Source organism: Morone saxatilis, unplaced genomic scaffold, assembly GCF_004916995.1.
Source record: "Morone saxatilis isolate NCDOM2014 unplaced genomic scaffold, NCSU_SB_2.0 Contig10, whole genome shotgun sequence".
NCBI classification, from domain to species: domain Eukaryota; kingdom Metazoa; phylum Chordata; class Actinopteri; family Moronidae; genus Morone; species Morone saxatilis.
This window is the reverse complement of record NW_023339652.1, coordinates 13,452,296-13,476,969: the sequence shown is the minus strand read 5'-3', so window position 1 is coordinate 13,476,969 and position 24,674 is coordinate 13,452,296. Positions and strand designations below refer to the sequence as shown.

Below are 24,674 nucleotides of genomic sequence, written 5' to 3'. Positions count from 1 at the left end.
ATATATATATATATATATAACTCAACCTTTGACATCAAACTCAGTATTAAAATGTTTTCTATTGTCACATTACAACTACCAATAATAATTCTCAGTGTAAGCTATAGCAGTGAAAGCATGAGCCATTTTTGCCTGTTACTGGGATGTTTTCTTAGATTTTTGAGATGTCACGTGTTATTGTGATTCTCTTTTAAGACTAACACCCTGTTTGAGTCCGGGAACTTCTCTTTAGTTCACCACATGAACCTCTGAGTGGCCGTGCTGTCCGGCCAGTGGAAGGTCTTACTGATGAAGATGTAAAGTGTGGCAGCGTTGACCGCCGTGTACAGAAGGAACTCCACGGTGAGTCTGGGAAGAGAGGGGAGAGGCATGTGCAGGCGGTACATCAGGTAGGGGACGATGAAGTACCGGAACTCCAACAGTTTCTGGGGCACTGTGGCAGCCAGGAGGCACGCCAGGAACGCCAAACTCCAGAACAGCGAGCGCGACTTGAAGGAGTCCAGGAAGTTCCACCCTGCAAACACGTACGCGGGGACGAGGAGGAAGCGCACCAGCTCGTGCCTCTGGAAGAGCCTGTTCCAGACGTAGAAGGGGAAATGGCGGTTATCTGCCAGGAGGTACCTGTGGACGAACGTGAACTTCCACACCAGGAGCAAGGAGACGCCCGTGATGAAGAGGAAGAACAAAGGCTGTCTTTTCAGAGCGTGGAGGAAGCGAAGAACGCGGTGGTAGCAAAGTGAGACAGGGAGGGAGAAGAAGAGGGCGAAGGAGAAGAAATAGAAGAGTTGGGGGAAGTTGAGGCAGGCCTCGTGGCTCGTCCTGTCACCCACCACGATCCCATCGTTCAGCACCACGAACACCAGGAAGCCCACGCCGACCGCCGCGTACGGCCACGCCACCAGCAGCACCGCCTTCACGTGACTGGGTGACGTGAGGAACTCCAGCGTGAAAAGCACCACTTTCTTAGCTCCACTGAACGACAGAGGCACCTGGGACGGAGGAGACTTCTCATCCCTCTTCTTCGTGTGCTCCAACCTCCAGACCTCGTCCATTTTGGCGGCCACCAAGGTGCCCGCGCAGAACGCCACCCAGATGATGTTGGTCTGGCGGAAGAGCACGGAGCACACGCCGAGGAACGCCGAGGCCTTGTGGCAGCCGTAGAGCGTCATCAGGTAGGTGAAGAGGATGAAGAAAGTAGAGCCGGCGTCGGTGTAGTAGAGGAAGTTGAAGAAGTAGAGCACGGGGAAGGTCGACAGAGACAGCGCTGAGAGGACTCGGCGGGAGGTTGTTCGCGTCTGGAAGAGCGGAAACGTGATGTCAGGAGACAAGAAAATCACAAACAAAATCATGCATGATTATCTTCCTCATCTGGAAATACCTTCTCCCTGAGGTGCAGTTTGCAGATGAGCAGATAGAGCAGGTAAAGGTTGCCGCAGTTGAACAGCAGGTTGATGAAGCGCAGCATGGCCGTGGAACACACCACCGCGCCTGTCAGGTCAGCAAGCCACACCACAGGCTTGATGACTCCCACAGAGACGAGGTAAAGGCCTGGGAGAGTGGTGATCATTGGGTCCCACTGCACAGGGGTCAAAACCACGTTAAAGACACGCGCGTTTTACACGAGGACACGTTCAAATAGATGTGAAAACAGATGTACGACATTGTGTGTGGCCAAGAAAGTAACCCTGATGATGTCATAGTGATGTCATAGTGATGTCATAAGAGTTGTCTCTGCTCGGGCTAGGAGATGACACATTTTTTTTGTGTTACAAACTGGGGACAAAGAGGTCTTGGGGTCGAAGGACATGGTGTTTACTAGACAGGGAGCATCCTACAAAAGAGAGACTATCAAGTGGCATTATGGGAAGTAGAGGATCTTTTATTTTTTGGAGTTTGACCCATTGGGAACTAAAAATCATTATACAGAATATAATATATATGTTTGCTGTTTTTAAAGGAATATACTCCACATTACATCGAACACTTTCCTAAAGTTTATCTTGCTTTTATTTTTTTATTTTTAACATGTTCTATACTATAATGTCATGCTATAACTGTAAGTAAGATAAGAAACTAACAGGAAACACTGAAATAACACGAAAATAAAACTCTTTATAACCGATGATGATGCTCCTTTAATCTCCTCTCCTCTACATCTATATACTACAGTCCTTTTAGCCACATATCTGCATTAATGCCAGTCTATAAAGGAGATATATCTAGAGATTAAAAGCTCCACAAGCTGCCACGGGATGTTAAATGACAAAAGCCCCGCTGTTAGCTAACCTTAATCCGCTAAACAACAACGAGGGACTCGCTCTCTTCCAGAAAGACATTTTACCTCGTTGAATTTTCCGTGGCAGTATTTCTGAGCTTGTGGGACGTGGAAAATCTCGTCCATGTACGGCTCCCTTTGCTCCCGAGTGACTCTGGAGAAAAGCAGGCAGGATATCAGAAAGTTGGTGCTGCAGAGAGCAGTGAAGATGTAGCCTTCAAATTTCTCCATGTTTGACGACGATGCAGAAGTGAATGGAGGTCAAAAGCTAGCTGCTGCTGTTGTTGTGTTGTGTACTCCGCATAACGACTGTAATCGCGTATTAAAAGCACTGTAAAGCTCAGGTCGGGTGGAAACTGCTTCAACTCCTGTCCACTTTTAATAAACGGATGAGTGTTTATTTTTGACAGCTGGCGGTCCGCTTCGGAAACATGCCCGGTATGGAAACTCTAGTATTTTTATTAGTTCCTGCGTTAAGCTAAATAGTTTAGCATCAAATGTCTTTCAAATAGTACCCACCATATTTATACGTATGATGTGTTTTTTTTTAAAAGATAATGCTTTAAGTATCGTTTTCTATGATTGTGTGGAAAAGTTTTGTCCTAAATAGGAACTTTCCTCCGGAGCGGTGTCACCGTGTTATGGTTCCCCTCGTGTACGGACGTTCAGGTGAAGCGCGGTTCATCTCAATTTCTTCATAGTTCGTGAAAGAATTAGTCAACATGCATTTAACTCATGAATTAGAGCTTTTTCCCGACCGCAGGGTGACTCAGATGCTTTTTAAGGAGGTCAAAAATGCCGCAGAATTGAGACAGAGTGCGGTAGCGGGTAAAATAAACGGTGCCTTGATCAACCCAACGATGGTGAGATATTTCCCCTCAGCTTTAGCAACGTTTTATCACACTGTTATGCACTTAAATCATATTATTGTGAATATCTGTGAGCTAACAATGGTATTACTTCCCTGCCTTGCCTCTACACTTGCTCACATCTTTTTTAGTAAATGGGAAGTTAAAGGTTTTAAAGAAACTGCAGCTTCAGTCACCATCAGACTTTATTTTCCTTTTACAGCTGGTGGATCCTTTCCAAGTGCTGGTAGCTGCCAACAAGGCTGTTAACTTACAGAAAAGTGGAAAAATGAAGACAAGAAGTTTATACTCAGAAATAATCTTCAACCTGTCACCTACTAATAATGTAAGTAACCAAAAGAGTTCATGTTCTTTGTATCGTTCATCTGAAAATGCTTCTTTTTGTTCATGCAGGGACATTTGTAGCTTTCAGCCTTTGCTCTCCTAACTAATGGTAACTGCACTATTAGCCACTGTATCTAGAAATGGGAATGTATTCCTTTTTGTTGCGCTCACACTCTGCATGGGAGCATCAGCTAGACAGCCACAATGTACATGAATAAGATGGAAACCGAAATGAATCCTGTGTGTATGCCCTCCCTAATACAGATCTCAGAGGCGTTTAAAAGGTTTGGGATCTCAGATGGCGATGACTCCGTCCTGGTGGTCCTGGTTCACAGCGAAGAGGAGTCCCAGTTTCTGTCAGATATCACAGCCAGGGTGAAGGGACGGCAGATTCCAGTGGAGGATGTTTCCTCGCTGTCAGACCAGGCAAAAATCAAAAAGGTTATCCGTCTCTGCTTTCATTTTACGTGACTCACTCCCTGCAAATGAGTATCTGTGTGTTAAGCCATTAGCTGGAAGCAATGAGTTATAAGTAAAAATGTGATGTCTGCTTTTTTGATGGACCTGACACCTACTCATAAAAATGGATTTCAGTAGAATTTCTGTTAATCTTTCCTTTTTTTTTGACTTTGTTTCAGCTGTATAAAGTCACTCCCCAGGAGGAGAAGTGTGGGACTCTGCTGGACGCAGTTGTATGCAGGATGGGCACCAAAGATGTCATGTAGCTACAACAGGAAAAAAGGACCAGAACAGGACTTTAAAAAAAAGAAGTGGTTGCCTTTTTTCATGTGAGATGTGGATTTTCTGCTGTAGATGTTATTCCACCACGTTGTTAAGTGCCAAAACTGCAAACATGGTCTTTTGTGCATTCCACGCAAACTCAAATCAACGCTTTTATCACAGTTTATGTACATCTAGCTTATTTTTCACACATCTTTTCAGGGACTTTATTTGTTTTTGGTCCTACTTGAGTTTACTATACAACTGTTAGACTGACAGTTGTGGAAAAAGTTTGAGAGGCAGTTAGGGAAGTCACAACACTTTATTTAGCATCAGCTTCCCTCAGCAACTTTTCATGCTTCTCAGTCTTTCCTTTAAACCTTTACAGTACGTTACAGTTATTTTTGTCTCTGTCAGTTGATGGTGGGCTCACATTTTCTGACAGCAGAGGACAGTGATGTAAAGTCTGCAGCCACAACACTGATATGAAAGATTCAGAGTTGAGCCAAATTTCATTCAAACCTCGTCAGCCTCAGAAGAGAATATTAAATACTGGTTGTCTTAAACATCTTGGCTGTGTTCTTTAAAATCACCTTTGAGTGACCCGGCACTGAAATTACTTTGATAGACCTGAATGTTTTTACATCTTCACAGCATGTTACACTATGAAGACACAAAAGAAAAAGCAAAGTATTGGCTGAGACGTGTGAGAAAAGTCACATTACAATTGTGAATATTTGTCAGTCTGGGAAGTTGGCAAGCTCGTCTTTTCCGATGTTCCCGCCGCTGAGGATGCACACCACGTTCTTCCCCTCCAGCTCGGGTATCTTGTTGCTAACGATGGCGGCGAACGCTGCGGAGCCCGACGGCTCCACCACGAGTCCCGACCTGTAGAGGGTGGACACCGCCGCCTGGATCTCCTCGTCGTTTATAAGGACGATCCCCTCCACGTAACGCCGACACAGCTCGAAGGGCAGTGTGCCTGGGATGCAAAGAAAAGGAGAGAGATGCAAAATAAAAAAGCGTTCAGTTCTTCAATCACCAAAACAAAACCCTTCTGTTTGCTTGTGGGAACTGGATTTTTGGAAAAATGTGACCATAAATGGAAACAAGGGAGAACTTTTTGTCTGTTCTCTGTGTAGAAAAATTATAATTTTGTGGTGAATTATGCCTTTTTCTTCCTCTATTTGACCAGAAAAACTACAGTCTTTGTAGGTTAAGAACAGACCAACAAGAGGTCTAATTTAAAGCAGGGAAGAGAAATATAAGAAACAGTTTGAATAATACCTGCAAAAGGTGGCGCAAGTCCCGAGGCGATGCTCTTGGCGTCCATGCCCACTGGCTTCTTCTCAATGAAACTTTTGTACATGGTACAAGCTGAGTTCAAACAGAAAACACAAAGTCACAACAAGTTCGCTGAGCTTGCTGGGATGTGTGGTGTGTGGAGCTAGGTGACGCTCCTACTCCTCTTTAGTTTTACCTCCCTCTGGTTCCACACCGTAGATTCTGGTCTTGTCACAGCCTGACAGTTTGATGGCAGCAGCTACACCGGCCAGCAGGCCCCCTCCACCACAGCACACCACCACCACGTCGGGCTCAGGCATCACCTCCAGCACCTCCATGCCAAGACTGGACACACAGGTTTAGACTGTCATTTTAAATACTGGTAGTTTTAAAATGAACGAGCATATTAAAAAAAAAACCTGGAATTTAAATAATCCCAAATTCACAGTTGGCCCTGATTGTACCTGGCGTGTCCTGCTATTAGATCCAGGTCATCATAGGAGTGCAGGAAGGTCATATTGTCCTCCTGAACACTGCGGTTAACCACATTCATCAGACAGGAGGTAGGAACACGCTCCACCTCCACCCCAAAACTCTGAGGACGAGAATGAGACTTTCTTCACAAAGTGTACCTAAGCAGCCGGAGGGATTTGAATCTGTCTGTGTCCTCTGACCTGTATGAGGATGGATCTGGACACTGGGGCAGTTTCCGGCATCACCACCTTCCCCTTTGACCCATAGTGTTTTGAGGCGTATGCAAAAGACTTCCCATAGTTCCCGGCAGACATGGTGACAAAATGACCACCCTTCGGTCTCCTGGCAAACTGATTGGCCACCCCTCTGATCTTAAACGACCCTGTCAATCAAATGTAACACAATTCTTAAGTGATAACTGAGAGGGCTGCAAGGTGTGGGTGTGTGATGTGAATCAAAGGGGGTTTCCTCTAACCAGTTCTCTGCATGTTCTCCAGTTTGATGTGGATGTTGCAGTGGATGTTGAGAGGCAGGGTCGTCTGGCACCAGGGGATTGTGGGAGTGTTGATAACACCCAGCGGGCTGCTTCTCACCGTCTCCCTGGCGTCTCTCAGCAGATCCAGGGTGACGGCGTCTGCAGACACCTCTCCCATCTGTGTCAGAAAAAACACAGTTTAATATCAGGAATACATTTATGCTGTGTAGGCTGATTTGAAAAACATGCATTTAATTAATTCATGGTAATAACAAGCACTATATATTTTGTATAAGTATTTTTTGTGTTATTGTTTTTTATATGAAGTCAAATCAGCCCTGGACACTAACCCTAACTTCATTTTCTGTACAAAATGCGAATAATATTGTAAATACTAATATAATAAGCTACTTATAATATAAAAATATATAGTAAAATATATTTTAGCTGCTCTGTTGATACTGGACATGTGAGCAGTCCACGCACAGTTACAGATTTATGAACAAGAGCTAATTACAAAACCAGCTTTTTACAAAAGACTCGTTAAGTTAACCATACAGATATATTTAGTGCATTAGGCTCATTCCCCACTAACCTTAGCATTTGTTTTTGTTTTTTCTCTAACTTTAAAGAGTCACAGCTCCGTGATGTTTACAGTGTTACATTCTTTGCGGCTCCCACCAGCGTCGTGGTTCCAGTTTGAAACGTGTTTCTGGTCGGACGTTATTATCAAACGGCCCTCAAACATGGCTGCGGCTGAAAGTGGCAATGGAGAGCAGCGAGGTGACTTTTCTGAGTGAAACCAGAAACACTAGCATTCATAGACAGGAGGAGACGGTGAAGCCATGGGTTTTATGAGACACGTCGTGTGCGCCATGTCCGGCGGCGTTGACAGCTCTGTGGCTGCGCTGCTACTGAAGAGAAGAGGTGAGAAGAACCGACTGACAGACTGAAACACACCTGAGCTCATTCACAACAGCTCCTAATTGAAACCTCTCTACCTCAATAAGAAGCTATTATTATTCTGAATATTTAAATCCAAGTAGGCCTGCCAGCTGTTTTTGTTACATGATGTACTGTCCCAGAAATCATTGCGATGAACAATGTTATTGTCATTTTAAGGTTATTATTTTAGCCACTGATCAAATAAGCATAGTAATGTAAGTACACCCTTTCAAAGTGCAATTCACTTTTAATTTAATATTCAGACATTTGAATTGAACTATAAACAAATATTAAAACGTCCTTGATAAAGAAAACATACATGTAACCATACAAGTGAAACAATAAAGAAAATTGACTCTTAAATAAATATAAACCATTTGGCACAATGGTTGGCTGTCGAGTCATTCCTTCCTTAAAAGACAATATAGTAATGCTAGGCGAAACCTAAAATATTAGCTAAAATGTTGGTTAAATTCCCAAACAGTAAGTCGATATCGTGACAGGCAATAATTACATATCGTATATATTACGCAATAAGTCGATAATTATTATAACAGGCCTAAATCCAACACGTTCTGCGTCTGTTACCGAATGTGCCAGCACACTCACATCACATTGTTATTATTGTCTCTTCCATGTGCAGGTTATAGTGTAACAGGAGTCTTTATGAAGAACTGGGACTTGCAGGATGAGAAGGGGGTGTGCACTGCAGAGAAAGACTGTGAGGACGCTTTCAGAGTGTGTCAGATCCTGGACATCCCCTTCCACCAAGTGTCTTATGTCAAAGAGTACTGGCACGAAGTGTTCAGGTATTTGTGGGGCTGCCGTGCACGAATCATAGTAAACATGTTTTCACTTAAGAACTCTTCAACGTGAGTGTTACATCTGTCTTTTGCCACTTTCAGTAACCTATTGAAGGAATATGAGAAGGGCAGGACCCCAAACCCAGATATAATGTGTAACAAGCACATCAAGTTCAACCATTTCCACAAGTACGCTGTCGACACACTGGGTATGTAATCACAATGTGGTCGGACGCTCACATATTATTATATATTATTAAGCATTTGACATTGGCACAATACATTTTGTTAAATGCGACTTTTAATTAGTGCTGTTGTTGACTATAAGGTGCTGATGCCATGGCAACAGGCCACTACGCCAGGACATCACAGGAAGATGAAGAGGTTTTCCAACAGACGTACACAGCCCCGCCTACCTCTCTCTTCAGAGATCGATTTGAGATTAGAAATCGTGAGAGTTTTGCTCTTGTCCCCCCCCTTAGTTTAATGTTTCACCTTCTCTACTGGCAGTGAACGCAGCACGGGCTTTAAGATCAGTCCCTCTGACTGCCTTAACAACCTTTTTTTCTCTCCCGTCTGTCCAGCGGTGAGGTTGTGTAAGGGAGCAGATCTCGTCAAAGACCAAACCTTCTTCCTCAGTCAGATCTCCCAGGATGCCTTGCGACAAACCCTGTTCCCACTGGCTGGACTTACCAAAGATTTTGTCAAAAAGATTGCTGCTGAGGCGGGGTTTCACCATGTGCTGAAGAGGAAAGAGGTAGCCACACACACACACACACACTCATAAAGAAAGACATTTATTCACGTCGTATTACATCAGGAGAGCCGAAATAATTATATCATTTATAATATGCTGAGAGTAAACTGTGTTAATGTCTTTCCAGAGCATGGGCATCTGCTTCATTGGAGAGAGAAACTTTGAAAACTTTATTTTGGAGGTAAGATTTAAGTATATGTTCCACTTAATTTGGCTGATTCAGCTTGTTTTCTTTATTTTTATTTTTAGCTTTCATTTATAAAGAGATACATTTAAACCTGTACTGATTTCTTTCTGTTTTCAGTATCTGGAACCTAAACCTGGGAACTTTGTCTCCATCGAGGACGGGACGGTCGTGGGAACACACAAAGGTGTGTTTATGGTTGGTTCTCTGACAAAATGAAGAGCTGCTGTGTCACTGTTATACAAACAGAATGTAATGGCTCTCAATACGTAAGGCCAATTAAAACAAACAACTTTAAATGACCCTTTTCCACTTTGCCGTCCACTCTATCCTCTAAATTTGTGTCCTTACAACATTTTAAACAACTCACGGTGTACCTCCTGTCCGTCCAGGCTGGTTCACTCTGACACTGGGCCAGAGGGCGAGGATAGGAGGGCAGAAAGACGCCTTGTTTGTGGTGGACAAAGACATCACTACTGGAGATGTGTTTGTGGTGAGAAAGTCTGTCTCTGTTGTTAAAGTGGAAGCATCCTCCTTGTCTTCTGTCTCCTCTGAAACGATACAGCATAGTATGATTCAGAAGTTAAAAGTTTTTTTGTGAATTAATTTCCTTCTTAACATATTTTCCCAAGCCACTGTATTTTGTGTCTTTGCTGGTACTTCAGTCCTTAAATTTCTCACCAATCAGGCTCCAACTACCAATCACCCGTCTCTTTTCCGTGACACGTTGCGGACCGACCGCTTCCACTGGATAGCAGTTGACCCGCCTGCTGAACTAGCCAGGACTCAGATGATGGAGTGTCATTTCCGCTTCATCCACCAGATGCCACTCGGTGAGTTTGGAGTTGTCAGTGCCTGCACATTGATCCGTGAGAAGTAGTGAAATGCAGAGAGCACATTATTTGCTGAACAAGAAAAACACTGTGCTTTCCAGTTCCCTGTACGGTGACGCTGAACATGAACGGCTCCGTGTGGATCTCACTCTCACAGCCATTAAGGGCTCTCACACCTGGACAGGTAAGAGATACAGAATACAGTGTAACACCAGTTATAATTTAACACTTAAAACCTACAGTATGAGAAAGGAATGTGATTGTGTGTAGAAGTATAAGTGTATTTTGCCTGTCTTTCCATTTCTCCCCCAGTTTGCTGTGCTCTACAAAGGTGACGAGTGTCTGGGTAGTGGGAAGATTGTCCAGCTGGGGCCCAGTGAATACACACTCCAGCAGGGCAGAGAGCGGTTGTTAGCAGCGGCGCAGCTCAAGCAGCAGCAGACCCCCGAACCAGCCAGCTGAGACTGACCTCACAGCCCGGTCGTGGTGGAAATGAGCTCTGTCCGGTAGATCACCCTGTCCATACAAAAGAAAATGCCTCTTAGACTGGGCTTTGAGACACAGTGCCTGTTCTGGAGGCCTTGTTGGAGGCGGTACTTGGTTGTTTTTAAACTTCGACGTGTCAACAGTATTAATAACACAAGGGGAAAAAGGGTGGATTTCCATACTGTTTTTAGTATTTGGGATTCGATACTATGAGGCAATCTGCTAGCTGCTCAAATAAACCATCTGCATCCAAGCCTACGTGTGTTTTGGAGTGGAGACTAAATGGTGATAAGATGGTTTGATAAGTAACATTAACCTCATTTTGAAAAGATTTTCCGACTATTCGCTATTACACGTCAAACATCACTGATTAGATGACACCACCAAATGTCTGTTTCTACTTATAATTTACCGGTTACCATTATTTATGCTCAACAGATTCTCCATTGAACATTCATGATAACATCAGAGCTGCTGTTATTGTTTGCCATGCATTGTAAAGAATACCTGCACTTTGACGTAAGTCTTTGAGATATCGTGTAGTTGATCTGGTTTATATATTTAAGAAGTGCTGGATGTATTTTCTGAGACACGCTGGAGGATAATTGCCAGAACTGTGGTTATCCTTTGGAACTGGAGTTTTAATACCAGAAACCAAAATCAAATTTTTTAAAGTATCCAGCTCTAAAATGGTTCAGTAAATAAAACAATCCCTCAACTCAAACTTTTAAGTTTGAGAGTTTTTGTCTTCATACAGTCTGTACTCATTGTTATGACCTGTGGTCTTTTTCAAGGACTTTTTAAGACTGTTAGTCTCAACCCTTTTAATGTTGTTTTCTATATTATAATGGTAGGAAACCTGTGAGCGACCCAGGATTAACCGAGGCATAGGAGGTTCTGTGGGATCTGACTCTAAGCAGGATTAACTACTCATGTCCACTAGAGATATGTATGAGTATGGCACAATTATTTGGCGCTCTTGACTGTGAATGAAAGTGACAATGATATTCTCTTCAGTATGATGGGATTTAAACTTGTCATTTACTGTAGCTCTTCCTGTCAGCTCTAAGGATGCTTATGTTTTCCATGAATTTCCCTCCCATCCTTGATCTTGGTTGAATGTCACTGATGTTCACCCTGCCTCTGTGCCAACTGCAAACCTACAGTACTCTACTTGGTTCTTTGAACGATTGTCATACCATGTGTTTTGATAAATTAAATTAATACTTTAATACATAAGTAGAAACTCTGCGCCCTTTTGTTGTTTGTTTGTGTTATTCAGTTTTCTCCTCTGAGGAGAAGTTGTGTTGAAAAGCCAGTTAATGGTGAACATAGGAGAAATTATTTTTCTAAAATCATGCCAAGTTAACAAACAGCTGCAATTAAAATAATATTCAAAATAACCAGAATATGGTGTTATGGGTTATTTTAGCCAGTTGGTTCAGTTGTTCTAAACAATTGAAAAGACAATTAAATTGTTTTATACTGTCACTCCATATTTTGAAATTTACATATTTGAATAATTTGTTGTTTTAAACAATCCTATAAGAAAATTTGATTGAAAATTTCTCTTCAGATAGCATTGTTGTACACTCCTGAACAAAATCTTAAGACCGGGAGAAAAATTACAAGTATTTGCATTTTGTGCTGGTGGAACATATCCAGGTTGTAAGTAGAGCTTAAAAGAAAAAAGAAGAAACAGGACTAAGAGACAAAAAAAGTAAGGACAATTTAATTTAAAATGGCATCTAAAACTCCAACTGTTCATCAGCTGATCAAAAGTTTAAGACCATAGCCCAAAAAAACCCCAAAACAGAACTAAAAGTGTCAAAAAAGGACTCAGTAGTGAGTAGCCCCACCGTTGTTGTTGATCACTTCAAAAATTCGTTTAGGCATGCTTGATGCGAGTGTTTCCAGGAGGATAGTGGGACTTCCTCCATGTGTACGTTGCCCCCCCCCCCGGTCTTTAAATTTTGCTCAGGAGTGTAGGTCGTAGAACATGAGTTCTTCCTGAACTACAAACTGTAAATACTTTTACATATGAGTGAATAAATCTAATAAGTGATGTGTTGACTTGTTTCTACTGGCCTGTATACTGAAATAATCTTTCCAGAGTCATTGTATACTTAAAAAATACACAATGTAGTCATGCATTGGTTGTTCTACTGTTATTGATCCACAAGGGGGCGCTATTGTACAAGATTAACCTCCAGGTTGAACTTATTCTGGAGTCAGCATTGTTTTGTACACAACAACATGCTGTATATCCTAATGAATCCTAATGACTGTCACGTCCTAGCCTAATTATACAACTTCATTCCATGTTATCATATTGTCTGTTTTCCCAGAAGGAATTTCATGTTTGGTCATTTTTGAAAAGTTTCCCTGTTTGTCATCTGTCAGCTTAAAACTGGTTTTCTTGTGGGGAGAAAATACACAAATGTGATCAGAAAACAGAAAAAAGACCAAGGCTCAAACAACACTGATAATAGTAAGAAATAAACAAATAGGTTTTGTTGATTATACCATTATGCAATCTTTTCTTAAGGGAAAATTAAACCCAAAACATGACAAATTAGTAAATAACAAAACGGTATATCATATTTTTATCATTAGTTTTTCAAACTTATCCAGAAGAAGCCAGGCTTATTTTGTGAAACATAATGTTATCCTAAAATTATTACTAATGACCATTCAACAACTCACCAAGAACCATATATGAATAATATATTGATTAACAAGGGTTATAATTGTCTTTTTGATCATTTTGGTTTATTACAATCAGTTTTAGTTTTACATTAACAGATGAGTAGGAGCTGATTTAAATTGTCAGAATTGGCTGAAAAACTCAATTCAGTTTCTCAAACTTGTGAACTTCAGGTCTTAATTCAACTATTTTGGAATGTCTCTTTCACAATGTGCCATCGATGCTTACAACTACTCCAACAAACAAAAGTTGAGGAGGGAGCGACACTCAGACACGCATTAGGAATTTTACCCATCTCTCACCCTATTGTAATAACAATGCACTTGCGCGCATTGGTCACCCGGTCAGAGCCACTTCCTAAATCTCCATGAGAAAAAAAAAAGCCCCCCTGTGAAAGCGTCCCAGAGGGGGGGCACAGCAGGTTTATGGTAATAAGGCTCTGAGGAGGAGAGGAGGAGGAGGAGGAGGCGGAGGAGAGCCACGGAGCCATTTTGTACTCATTTTAAACTCAGTGTGGGTTAACGCAGCCGCTGCGCGCTGTGGATACGCTCATACTATGGATACCGAGCGTCTTTTTCCACGTTAAAACTTCACAATGAGGGATAAAAGCAAAACGCTGTGCTGGGAGAGGGAGAGTTAATGTGTTTGCAGAGGAGTTTCGATGAAGTTGAATGGGATTTGGCAAGTTTAAAAGCATGGAGCTATCGATGTATTGGATTTGGGTTTGTGTCCTGTTCAGCGTGCCGCTTGCGGGATGTTTGGAGATGCACCTTTCAGAGACTTTACAGCCCGGGACACTTCTGGCAAACCTATCGCTCGGCCCTGGCTGGACTTATAAAATTGACAGGACTTTATCCACTAAATTCATTCAAAGCTTTTTCCAGGTTGAGAGGCACGATGGAGTTATCCGTCTGTCCCACAAAGTTCAGTGTGCGCACACACCGAGGAACCCGGCGCCTGTTTATTTCAGAACAGGTTCTTCAACATCTGGGGACGTTATTCTGACACAGTTTAATGTGTTTGTCCACGGCCAGGACTGTTTTATTAAATACAAGAGAAAGAAAGCGACAGGTAAGCCAGACATTCACATTAAACACCTTTCAAAGCTGGAGGCAACTTCCTGCTTACCCGCAGGTAAGTTGCTTTTGAATGTCACAGAACTTTTGCCCACCTTTACGCGGAACACTACCTTTATGGACAGCATGTGTGTCGGACGACAGTTGAGTGCAATGTTCAGGCATGGGGATCTGTTCCTGGCCAGTGACTTATGTCATGATCACAGAGGACAGCCCGAGGTGAATTTGCACTGTGCGTTGCATAGCTCTCCGGGCGGCAGGCTCTCCGTGCAGCTCAGTCTTAAGCTCGTAAAAGTGCCTAAACAACATGGATCCTTCTCGGAAACCACCCAGAGAAAGTCTGGCAAATTGATCCACAGGGGTAAGCGACAGGCGAACTCGCCTCCCCAGTTCCAGCTCCCCAACTATCAAGTGTCTGTGCCCGAGAATGAGCCTGCGGGCACGCGGGTTATCACCCTGAAAGCCACTGACCCGGATGATGGAGACGCAGGGAGGCTGGAGTACAGCATGGAAGCCTTGTTTGACAGCAGGTCCAATGACTTTTTTGACATTGACTCTCAGACAGGGAGCATCACAACCGTCCAGTCACTAGACAGAGAAGTCAAAGACACACATGTTTTCAAAGTCACTGTAATTGACAACGGCTCCCCCAAAAGATCTGCCACCTCTTACCTCACTGTCACTGTGAGTGACACCAATGACCACAGCCCGGTGTTTGAGCAAACTGAATACCGTGTTAGCATCCGGGAGAATGTCGAAGTGGGGTTTGAAGTGATGACAATCCGGGCCACTGATGGGGACGCTCCCTCCAACGCCAACATGATTTATAAAATTGTCAACGGCGATGGAGTTAACTCTGTGTTTGAAATCGACTCCCGCAATGGCCTGGTGAGGATCAGAGAGCGGCCTGACAGGGAGACCCGGGCCAAGTACCAGCTGATAGTTGAGGCCAATGACCAGGGCAAAGACCCAGGTCCCCGCAGTGCCACCGCCACTGTCAACATCTCTGTGGAGGATGAGAATGACAACTACCCACAGTTCAGTGAAAAGAGGTATGTTGTACAGGTCCCAGAGAATGTGGCAGTCAACACCAAAGTCATCCAGGTGGAAGCTACAGACAGAGATGAGGGAAACAATGCCAAAGTTCATTACAGCATCATCAGTGGCAATGTTAAGGGCCAGTTCTACATTCACTCTCCCACCGGTGTGATTGATGTCATCAACCCTCTAGACTATGAGATGATTCGGGAGTATAATTTGAGGATTAAGGCTCAGGATGGTGGCAGGCCTCCTCTGATAAATGGCACAGGGATGGTGGTGGTGCAGGTGGTGGATGTGAACGACAATGCCCCCATGTTTGTCAGCACACCTTTCCAGGCTACTGTGTTGGAAAATGTGGCCATTGGTTACTCTGTGATCCATATTCAAGCAATTGATGGTGATTCAGGAGAAAACGCCCGTTTGGAATATCGGTTAACTGACACCACGCCTGGTTTTCCTTTCACCATCAACAACAGCACAGGCTGGATTACAGTGAGTGAAGAGCTTGACAGGGAGACCACTGACTTCTACACCTTTGGCGTGGAGGCGAGAGATCATGGGATACCTGTGATGTCCTCCTCTGCCAGCGTCAGCATCACAGTGCTTGATGTGAATGACAACGTACCCACATTTACAGAGAAGACATACTCACTGAAGATCAATGAAGATGCTGTCGTGGGAACCAGCGTACTGACAGTGACTGCTGTGGATAGGGATGTCAACAGTGTGGTGACCTATCAGATATCCAGCGGCAACACCAGGAACCGCTTTGCCATCACTAGCCAGAGTGGCGGTGGCCTCATCACCTTAGCCCTCCCTTTGGACTACAAGCAGGAACGCCAGTACGTCCTGACAGTCACGGCCAGCGATGGAACACGCTACGACACTGCTCAGGTGTTCATCAATGTGACAGATGCCAACACGCACCGGCCCGTCTTCCAAAGTGCAAACTACCAGGTGATGCTGAGTGAAGAAAAACCTGTGGGCTCCACTGTGGCGATTATCAGTGCGACTGACGAAGACACGGGGGAAAATGCTCGCATTACGTACTTGATGGAAGACAATGTTCCTCAGTTTAAAATAGACCCAGACACAGGTGCCATCACAACACAAATGGAGATTGACTATGAAGACCAGGCCTCCTACACATTAGCCATTATTGCCAGAGACAATGGCATCCCTCAGAAATCTGATACCACCTATGTGGAGATTATAATCCAAGATGCCAATGATAATACTCCTCAGTTTCTTAGGGATATGTACCAGGGGACTGTATTTGAAGATGCACCTGTCTACACCAGCGTTCTCCAGATCTCTGCTTCAGATAGAGATTCTGGCTCAAATGGCAGGTTGAGCTATACGTTCCAGGGTGGCGATGATGGAGATGGGGATTTCTTCATAGAGCCGTACTCTGGTATCATCAGAACAGCTCGCAAACTGGACCGGGAAAACGTTCCTGTTTACAATCTGAAGGCTTTTGCTGTGGATAGGGGGGTTCCGCCTCTGAAAGCAGCTGTTCCCATTCATGTGGTCGTCCAAGACATAAATGACAATGCTCCAGTGTTTGAGAAGGACGAGCTGTTCATTGACGTGAAGGAGAACAGCCCGGTGGGGTCCGTCGTGGCGAGAATCTCTGCCACCGACCCCGATGAGGGCACCAATGCTCAGATCATGTATCAGATTGTGGAAGGGAATATTCCAGAAGTTTTCCAGCTAGACATTTTTAACGGTGACCTCACTGCGCTCACAGACCTGGACTATGAGACTAAAACAGAGTATGTCATCGTGGTCCAGGCCACCTCAGCACCTCTAGTGAGTCGGGCCACTGTGCACATCCGCCTTGTAGACATGAATGACAATGAGCCGGTGCTGCAGAACTTTGAGATTATTTTCAACAACTATGTCACCAACAAGTCGAACAGTTTTCCATCAGGAATAATAGGAAAGGTACCGGCTCATGACCCAGATGTGTCGGATAAGCTACGGTACAAGTTTGAATCTGGAAATGAGCTCAGTCTGCTGCTGCTGAATGAGGACACCGGGGATCTGAGGTTGAGCAGGGACCTGGACAATGACAGGCCCCTGGAAGCACCCATGACCGTTTCTGTCTCAGGTAAGAAAAAAAATCTGAAATCTAATCTTATTTTCAAGCTGTTATTTTAAAGAGGAAAATTTTTTTTTTAATGGCATTTACATGTGTCAGTGCATGCAAACAAGGTGATAAAATGTGTTAAAGAAGGAAATTTAAGTCACCATGTGTGATGTATCATCACACTGCTGAGTCAATATAGAATTTTCTGTTGAATAGAGACTGAGGGCAGGTTTCAGCTGTGGTATTGACTGTATGTTCAGTAAGTGTTTGCTGCAGGCTCTATGAAGGATCCGGTTGTGCTGCTTTTGTGCAGTTTGACTGATAAATGTATTGTGTGTAAGTGGTTGGTTGAGGTAATAAAAATGTGCTATTAGAAGGGCACCCTCATAACCAAGCCACTTTGTTGTTGCAGATGTGGGTTTCTCACACAAGTAGGAACGCACACATGCGTATAGTGCAGGCATGTGCATTTGCATTATTTCCCTCCCTCAGAGCAAAGCATGCACCCTTTGAAGTGCAGAGGCTGAAGGCTTTTGGCCTGTTGTAGGTGTGCTGCACTGAGTTTTATGAGCATCTTGTGGCAAGATGTCTACCTGGATTTCACCAGAGTAGCTTTCCTTACTTTGTATAGTTTTAACAGGTTAGTTTTTACAAGTTCACATGTGGAACTACCTCCATTTTGAATGAAAGAGAAGTTTTAGATCCAGAGTTTTGTTTTGTGGGGAGATAAACTGAGCTTTCTGTAACACAGGTTTGGATCTCAAGGCTTGTGAGTTCATATTACAAGGTCATGCAGAAAGAATTTGTGTTAAGTTGCTTTCTTTCCACTACAGAAGCAGACTTTGTTCTTTCAAGTTAAAGATTACACAAATGCAAACACTTGGACATTCACACCTAAACTGGTAGAGTAACGGCTACAGTAGAGGCACACACACACAACACACCACTCTTACCACACACACACTACTACACACCACAACACACAACACGAACACAGAAAAGCACTCGTGATTAATCAGACGCAGTTGACAGGTCATGATAAATCTATACCATGACAGAATAACACCATGATCCCTATTGACAAGCTGACTCACAAACTTCTTGATCTTCCTTCTTCTTCTTTTTCGTTCTGCATCATTCGCGATTGTTGTTTCTTTCTTCTTCTCTTTGGGAATGATCTCCCAGGAAGCCACCAGTTATATATTACAAAAATTAAATGACTTAACCATCAAGATATTATTGGGGATCAAAACGGCCAAGGGGAGCTCACAAACAACTGACCTACGCCCCACCCACTCTGCAAAGGACAGCCACATCCATCATCGCCAGTTGTGAGCAGTCACATTCTTTTTTTCAGGAACCACGCTGCGGATCACATCCTTTAACTCATAATTCCACATTTCCTCCAGTTACTTATTAGATAATCAGGAGATTTGCATTCAGTCCAACTCAAGGGACCAATCACAGTGACCATAAGAGCCTGAGAGGAAAAGATAGTATAGCACGATGCATTGTTAAAACTAGGAATTACATACAAGATACAGCATCTACCCTCTGCAAAGGATCGTATACTGAAGCCAAATTTACATATGGATTTATTTTTAATTATTATGATAGCTTGCTTATGTGGATCCAGCTTTTGAGGATAGGCTGCACCACAGCAATCCCACATTCCCAGTCCATCAATCTAATCATATTTATGGTTATTTTAACTGTAAAACTGTCAGCCTTGGGTTGTTGTTGTTGTTTTTGTTATGACGACTAGAAAGAATGCAGAGAATCAGTGGCATTTCCCCCTCTTTTGGTCAGTGATTGAAACATTGATAGGATAATATATACACAGTCTTTAGCTGGACTTAAACCTGCAGCATCATACCGTGGTCCTTCAGGCGGTGGGAGGCTTTCCCCAGACGTCTCTCTATTTTCTCTAACAGTCTTTTTGCTGAAGGACTTGTGCCTTGTCTTTCTCTCAGACAAAAGAGAGACTGTCCTTTTTTAAGTGCTTTATTGCTGTTATAGACGACCTGCAGAGCATCTGAGGTGGCAGCGACTGACCACAATAGTTTCAGGCCTTTACAGCCCTCATTCACTGCCACTGCATTCATGTTTGTCAATAACAGCTGACAGCTCTTGCGGTATCCCTGACAACAGTACCTCATGATGGTCCCAAAGGGGACTGGACCACTTTATTAGTTGTAGTCATATGCGCGCACACACACACACACGCACACACACATATATAAGTTAGCATGTGTTCATTCACAATTAAACAGATGCACATACTCCAAACCTGGTGGCTCACACTGATGTCAAGTGTTAGGTAACCATCACCACGGATGTCTTGACCTTTTAACCCCGGTCTCTCGGGGGGAGGAAGGCTTGAGGGGATTGGTGAGTGAACAGCACATTAACAAGCACCAAGAACCAATACTCTGGTTGTGTATCTATCGCTCTTTAATTCAGTATTTAGTTTTATTCTCCGGTTGTTTTGACCCTTTCTCTGTCACTGTCTGATCCTGAGGTCTTCACTTCCACATGGTTCTGGTTCGAGACCCCGTTTGGATTGGGTTTGGTTTTCTCTTAGTGTGGTAGTCTAACATCATCCCCATCAGCTCATCATCTCTGCTCACATCAGCATGGACATCCTCCATCCATGGGTGATGAGATTGATCTGAGTGCATTAGCTCTGTCTTGCCTACTTAACCCTGATTATTATGCCTGATCAATGGAACAAAAACATTGTTTATGTATCACAGTGAGCATTGATCCGCCTCGGCTGTAGAGGGCCCACGGCAAAGTAGAGATGAAGAGGTTGCCATCTGTCAAAAAGAGTGACACATTTTTTTCCTTACAGCCTTCTAAACAAGGCTCTCCTTTGAATCTATGAAAGAGGTGCACAGGTGCTTTTACAGTGGCGAACAGAAGGCTTGAGAATGTTTCTCTAGCCCGCTGCTGAAACACAAGAATGCCCTGATAACTCTCCCGAGATACACTCGCTTAACACACTCTGCTAGCCACAACACTGTCCTATCTGTCTTCGTTCTCTCTCCCCCTGTACTTATGTGTGAGAGACGGTACCTCCCTAGTTTGATAGCTAAGGGCTAGGTGTTCTCATTGTAAGAGCGTCTTATCATAGCTTGTCAAATTTCACTTAAAACCTTTGGGGTTTTCACTCTGCTTTCTAAAAGATCAGTATCTGTCAATTTCTGACCGTCACAAAGCAGGAGTTGTACAGTATTTCAGTGTAGTGCGCCTTGGCTTTCTTTACTGTATTTTCTTATATGACTTTAACAGGTGTTAACTATTGCTTTGTCACTAAGGTCTATTCAGTCAGTGACAGGTCTGTGATTTCTTACAAATCAACTGCCTACAGTTGTACACAGGAAACACAAATCACAATTTTGTTAATTTGTTACTGTAGTTACTACATAGTAAGACTCTCAAACCAGCTGGATGATTGCCAGAACTGACAGTCAGACCCACCATCTAAAGCCAAGATTTACCCTGTGTTCTGCCTCGGCTGTCAGCTATCTAGATAATTAGTGATTTCCTAACGTGGTGATGAAAAGGAAGGCTTTATTTTAGTCATACTTGATTGGACTTTGTACCTTTGGGAAAGTCTGTCTTTACAGAAACCTAAATCGATCCCAAGGAACCCATCCGACTTGATGCGGCTACACCACAAGCATTCATTGTCAAAGTGATGATTTGACGTGCATGGAGGATGAAGTCTGTGGTAACGCGTCTTCCTTCCGAGAGTGTGTTAATTCACGTGTCTGTCAGAGCAGGAAGGCGGTGGATCAGTTCTGTTAGAAGTCACCGCTGCTAGCTTATTGGTCCGTGTAACCGCCACATTCTCCTGTTTGCTTCCTGATATGCAAAAGGAATCGACTAATGTGCACTGGAGTTTTTTTTTTTCCGGGTAGCATCTACCTGATAGGTGGGGTTTAAAATGGCAAAGCTTGCAGGGACTGGCTATAGGTGGAGTTGTGTCATATCATTCAGTGATACAGCATAGCAGATTGTTGCTTAAATGATTATGAGTGATTGATGCTAAATCGTCTTTTTCCACACTGGCTCTGATCTTCTTTCTTACCCTAGGTGAGCGGGACGGCATGCTGCTACACGCACCCATACACACACACACACCCGCCCCCTCCCACCTCCTCCCTGTCCTCCCTCTCTTTTCCCCATGGGGCTTTTGCTGAGCTTCCATGCCTTTGGTTTGGCTCTTAATCCTGTTGGAGGAGTTGCGTAGCTCAGCTTTTTAACATTTCTGTTCTCGTCCACCCACCCCCTCTAACACACACTTTCTCTGCTCCCTCTCTCTCCTCCCTCTCTCAATATACATAATTAGATTTCTACTGTGACACAAGAGCTTTAGCCTTTGATAACCAGAATACAATCTGCTGATGTACCCGTTGAACTTCCACAGACAGGCCACTTAAAAACATTCCTGTAAAAACCACCGCTTCATCATTTATAAAGAATGAGAAGTGTAATTGTTCCTCTATTATGAGGCACAATTAGACTTGTGCAATTCATGGTAGAGTATTGGGCGTGATGCATTGCTCTCCGTATGACTTTTGTGGCTTTTCATTCATGCTCTTGAGCAAAGAGGAAAAAAATCTTCCCCAGTTCTGTCTCCATCCCCTGTCCTTAGCATTCTTTTGGTTTCAAATCATTATTTGACCATAAAATAGTTTGTCACACATGTCATGAAGGACACAGGAACGTGTACTGGGAAAGACAAATGACTGTGTGACCTGTGTGAGTCAAGGGACAAATGTCTTCCTGTCAGGCTTCTGTTCCCGTCTATTTGTCCAGGTAACTGTCACGCGTCTGGTATTTTGACAAGAGAAATGTGACTCCTCACTTGAGCACAGGTGTGGCTATGATGCGCAGACAGTGATGACACGTGACCTTTCCCCTCTGAGATCAAAGCAGGACATGGGGTTTTAAACACACACTCAGCCGTAAGAAATGACCCTGTACTTGCCTACACAAGACTTTTGACCTCTCAACCTGATGGATGGGGCAGAAAGAGGGAGCCGTAGGAATAAGGAGTGCATGTGTAGAGTGGAGATGTTGTCTGTGTGGCTGTAATTGGATTTTTTACGTGCTTCCCATTTTTTTTGTCTGTTTTTAAACTAGTGTTCGTTGTATCAGCTGAGTACAACCTTACTATCAAGCAACGTAAAGTCAATATCAGCAGAGGAATAGGGGAACAACTGCAAACACAAGTGCGCGTGTGTGGTTTAGTCCTTTCAAGGAGCTGCAGAGTCTGCATGGAGTGCAGGAGTTGGTGCTGCAGCAGCTCATATGTTTTCCTGCAGTATGTGTGTGTGAGATATGCTGCCATTCCCAGGCTTGGCACTCTCAGTAACTGATATTGGGAGATCCCATTCATTCCTAAGATATCACACAACCCTGGCTTTAGACTTTGCCCCTCACCATATTCCCCTCAGTGTCCTCCCTTCTTCTATCTCCCTGTTCTTTTCCTCTCGATTTCATTCTTATTGTCTTTCTTCATGTCTTCCTTTGTCTCTGTGCTTTTCTTAAGAATGCACCCATTTCTTGACCATGTGCCTGGAGAGCGCTGCCTCTCCTGCCACGTGGTTGCTGAAGCTAAATCTGTCCTGAGTGGTTACAGAAACTTATTAGATTACTGTCCTTCTGGCTTTCTTCATCTGTCTGCATGCCTGTCTGCATCTGTCCATCTTTTTAAGTGTGTGCATGTGTGCGTATACCTGCCAGACGTGATATATGTTATTTAGCCCTGCTAGCGGCACCGCTCTAGGTGTGACAGCGTTAGTGGGTCGATCCAGCACTTTGGTCAACATTTTAACTTTTCCAACACTTTTGTTTATGAATAAATAACTGCAAAATGAAAGACCTCATCATCAGCCTTAGATATATGTTGTGTGTAGTGCTAATTGTTAAATATAATATAAGCATGCTAACACGCTAAACATGGTAAACGTTATACCTGCTAAACACATGTTATAATTGTTATTGTAAGACTTGTCAGTACCCTGAGCTGTACTCTCTACCCGATCGGCCTGCGCATGTGCCACTCTCAACACCACGATGTTAGCATTTAGTGCATTTAGCACTTTAATTTTGCTGTGTGAAATGAAAGCGTCACATGGCTACTAGCATGGCTGTAGAGTCTTGGTCTTTTATACTTATTTTGGTCTCAAGTCAAACCTCATGGAAAGCGTTTATCCTGCATTGATCAACGTCCATAAAATGTGGCCACTTTTTTGTAATTTAGACTGCTAAAAAAATGTATAGCCTGTAGCCTAACCTGCAGTTGAATTCATTTTAACTGAAATAAAAAGGTTGGCCGTTTTCCAAGAGAGAAGGCTGTAAGTGGCATCTTTCTGCTAACACACAAACTTTCTCAGAGTCCAAAGCATTCATTCCCATTAATTCATTCCCATTCCCAGCTAAATGTTTGTTGCACCTTCTCTTTCAGCATTGAAAACTTAGTTGAATCTCATGATGCGCTCTTGTCCCAAGGCAGGGTAGAGAAGCCAACCTGTGCAGGTGTAATAACAGTGTTCATGTCTCCATGTCTCTGTTTGTGTGTTCAATGAGCGAGAAAGGAATCACATTCATGCTTAATCTTGTACATTCACAGCAGCGGGCTGTAATGTTTGGATCTGTGTGTGTGTGTGTGCGCCTCCAGGCTGTAGTCTAGAGTTTGAAGTGTAAATACCAGGGGATCAGGACTGGTCACTGTTCGACTCCACTGATGTCTGAACACTCAATTACAGGCTAGAGAGATGAGGGATGTTTAAGGATCCAAGGCTGTCTGCTGATGCCGTCACTGCCTGTGAGAAGGATGCAACCTGCCTCCCTCACCTTGTGGGAAAATGATTTTGTTTGACCTGAAAGATACGGGAAGACGTTTCATTTATGAAATACTCATGAGAGACAGTAGTTTTTCACTCCTTGGCAGCAGAGTTACATATTTTATCTCAGTTTGTTTGACATTGTCAGTATCTGCCAAATCTGTCCACTTTTTGCTACTCGAGCCATCTTTCCTCCCACACTCTTAATCCACGCACTGGTTCCTCAAGATCGGTGTTTTGTTTCCAGCAGGAAATCTCTCTAAGCATTGTGCAAGTTTCTGTCGCTGGGTGGAGAACAAGCTAGAGAGTGAAGTGTCTTCCCATGATGTGTTTGCAGTGGGGATTTCAAAGGGGGGGTTGTTTGTTTGCAAACACCTATGTTTTGGGCCCGGGTAAGATAAAGGTGGGGGTATTCAGCGGGGGCTTGAAGCTTTCTTTTCTTTTTCCTTGTGATGTGTGATCTTACATG

General features: G+C 43.6%; 5 protein-coding genes across 7 annotated transcripts in view; 3 read left to right on the top strand and 2 right to left on the bottom strand.

Moving 5' to 3' along the window:
- Positions 1 to 6: 6 nt before the first annotated feature.
- Positions 7 to 2,838, bottom strand: alg10 (ALG10 alpha-1,2-mannosyltransferase). Its single transcript, XM_035673812.1, has 3 exons — positions 2,342 to 2,838; positions 1,379 to 1,576; positions 7 to 1,295 (listed from the first exon to the last, which is right to left on the bottom strand). The coding sequence occupies exons 1-3, from the start codon at positions 2,504 to 2,506 to the stop codon at positions 234 to 236; spliced, it is 1,425 nt and encodes a 474-aa protein (XP_035529705.1). The 5' UTR covers positions 2,507 to 2,838; the 3' UTR covers positions 7 to 233.
- Positions 2,839 to 2,898: 60 nt separating this feature from the next.
- Positions 2,899 to 4,235, top strand: tprkb (Tp53rk binding protein). The gene is made up of 4 exons (XM_035673846.1): positions 2,899 to 3,138; positions 3,347 to 3,469; positions 3,733 to 3,909; positions 4,107 to 4,235. Exons 1-4 carry the CDS (start codon positions 2,998 to 3,000, stop codon positions 4,191 to 4,193), a joined length of 528 nt encoding a protein of 175 aa, XP_035529739.1. The 5' UTR covers positions 2,899 to 2,997; the 3' UTR covers positions 4,194 to 4,235.
- Positions 4,236 to 4,495: 260 nt separating this feature from the next.
- Positions 4,496 to 7,151, bottom strand: srr (serine racemase). The gene is made up of 7 exons (XM_035673834.1): positions 7,017 to 7,151; positions 6,422 to 6,599; positions 6,147 to 6,328; positions 5,937 to 6,067; positions 5,669 to 5,817; positions 5,476 to 5,565; positions 4,496 to 5,170 (listed from the first exon to the last, which is right to left on the bottom strand). Exons 2-7 carry the CDS (start codon positions 6,597 to 6,599, stop codon positions 4,929 to 4,931), a joined length of 972 nt encoding a protein of 323 aa, XP_035529727.1. The 5' UTR covers positions 7,017 to 7,151; the 3' UTR covers positions 4,496 to 4,928.
- Positions 7,135 to 11,668, top strand: trmu (tRNA 5-methylaminomethyl-2-thiouridylate methyltransferase). Its single transcript, XM_035673823.1, has 11 exons — positions 7,135 to 7,348; positions 8,010 to 8,175; positions 8,272 to 8,378; positions 8,498 to 8,620; positions 8,754 to 8,926; positions 9,054 to 9,107; positions 9,231 to 9,297; positions 9,503 to 9,603; positions 9,799 to 9,943; positions 10,045 to 10,127; positions 10,256 to 11,668. The coding sequence occupies exons 1-11, from the start codon at positions 7,267 to 7,269 to the stop codon at positions 10,403 to 10,405; spliced, it is 1,251 nt and encodes a 416-aa protein (XP_035529716.1). The 5' UTR covers positions 7,135 to 7,266; the 3' UTR covers positions 10,406 to 11,668.
- Positions 11,669 to 13,658: 1,990 nt separating this feature from the next.
- celsr1a (cadherin EGF LAG seven-pass G-type receptor 1a) overlaps positions 13,659 to 24,674 on the top strand; it is an 87,728-nt gene continuing 76,712 nt past the window's right edge. For all 3 annotated transcript variants that reach the window (XM_035673781.1, XM_035673798.1, XM_035673789.1), the window contains exon 1: positions 13,659 to 17,366. In XM_035673781.1, coding sequence (XP_035529674.1) covers positions 13,808 to 17,366 — 3,559 coding nt within the window. In that variant the 5' untranslated portion in view covers positions 13,659 to 13,807. The remainder of the gene's footprint in view (positions 17,367 to 24,674) is intronic.

What these genes read in the sequence shown, in the direction of transcription:
- alg10 (XM_035673812.1), bottom strand. Translation starts at nt 2,506, where the DNA reads ATGGAGAAATTTGAAGGCTACATCTTCACTGCTCTCTGCAGCACCAAC. An exon ending in GCCACGGAAAATTCAACGAG is followed by an intron (nt 1,577 to 2,341) that starts GTAAAATGTCTT and finishes ACCCCTGTGCAG; the next exon opens with TGGGACCCAATGATCACCAC. An exon ending in AACTGCACCTCAGGGAGAAG is followed by an intron (nt 1,296 to 1,378) that starts GTATTTCCAGAT and finishes CCGCTCTTCCAG; the next exon opens with ACGCGAACAACCTCCCGCCG.
- trmu (XM_035673823.1), top strand. Translation starts at nt 7,267, where the DNA reads ATGGGTTTTATGAGACACGTCGTGTGCGCCATGTCCGGCGGCGTTGAC. An exon ending in TCGATTTGAGATTAGAAATC is followed by an intron (nt 8,621 to 8,753) that starts GTGAGAGTTTTG and finishes CCGTCTGTCCAG; the next exon opens with CGGTGAGGTTGTGTAAGGGA. An exon ending in ATGTGCTGAAGAGGAAAGAG is followed by an intron (nt 8,927 to 9,053) that starts GTAGCCACACAC and finishes ATGTCTTTCCAG; the next exon opens with AGCATGGGCATCTGCTTCAT.
- srr (XM_035673834.1), bottom strand. Translation starts at nt 6,599, where the DNA reads ATGGGAGAGGTGTCTGCAGACGCCGTCACCCTGGATCTGCTGAGAGAC. An exon ending in GGAGAACATGCAGAGAACTG is followed by an intron (nt 6,329 to 6,421) that starts GTTAGAGGAAAC and finishes TTTGATTGACAG; the next exon opens with GGTCGTTTAAGATCAGAGGG. An exon ending in CCAGATCCATCCTCATACAG is followed by an intron (nt 6,068 to 6,146) that starts GTCAGAGGACAC and finishes TCTCGTCCTCAG; the next exon opens with AGTTTTGGGGTGGAGGTGGA.
- tprkb (XM_035673846.1), top strand. Translation starts at nt 2,998, where the DNA reads ATGCATTTAACTCATGAATTAGAGCTTTTTCCCGACCGCAGGGTGACT. An exon ending in CCTTGATCAACCCAACGATG is followed by an intron (nt 3,139 to 3,346) that starts GTGAGATATTTC and finishes TTCCTTTTACAG; the next exon opens with CTGGTGGATCCTTTCCAAGT. An exon ending in ACCTGTCACCTACTAATAAT is followed by an intron (nt 3,470 to 3,732) that starts GTAAGTAACCAA and finishes TCCCTAATACAG; the next exon opens with ATCTCAGAGGCGTTTAAAAG.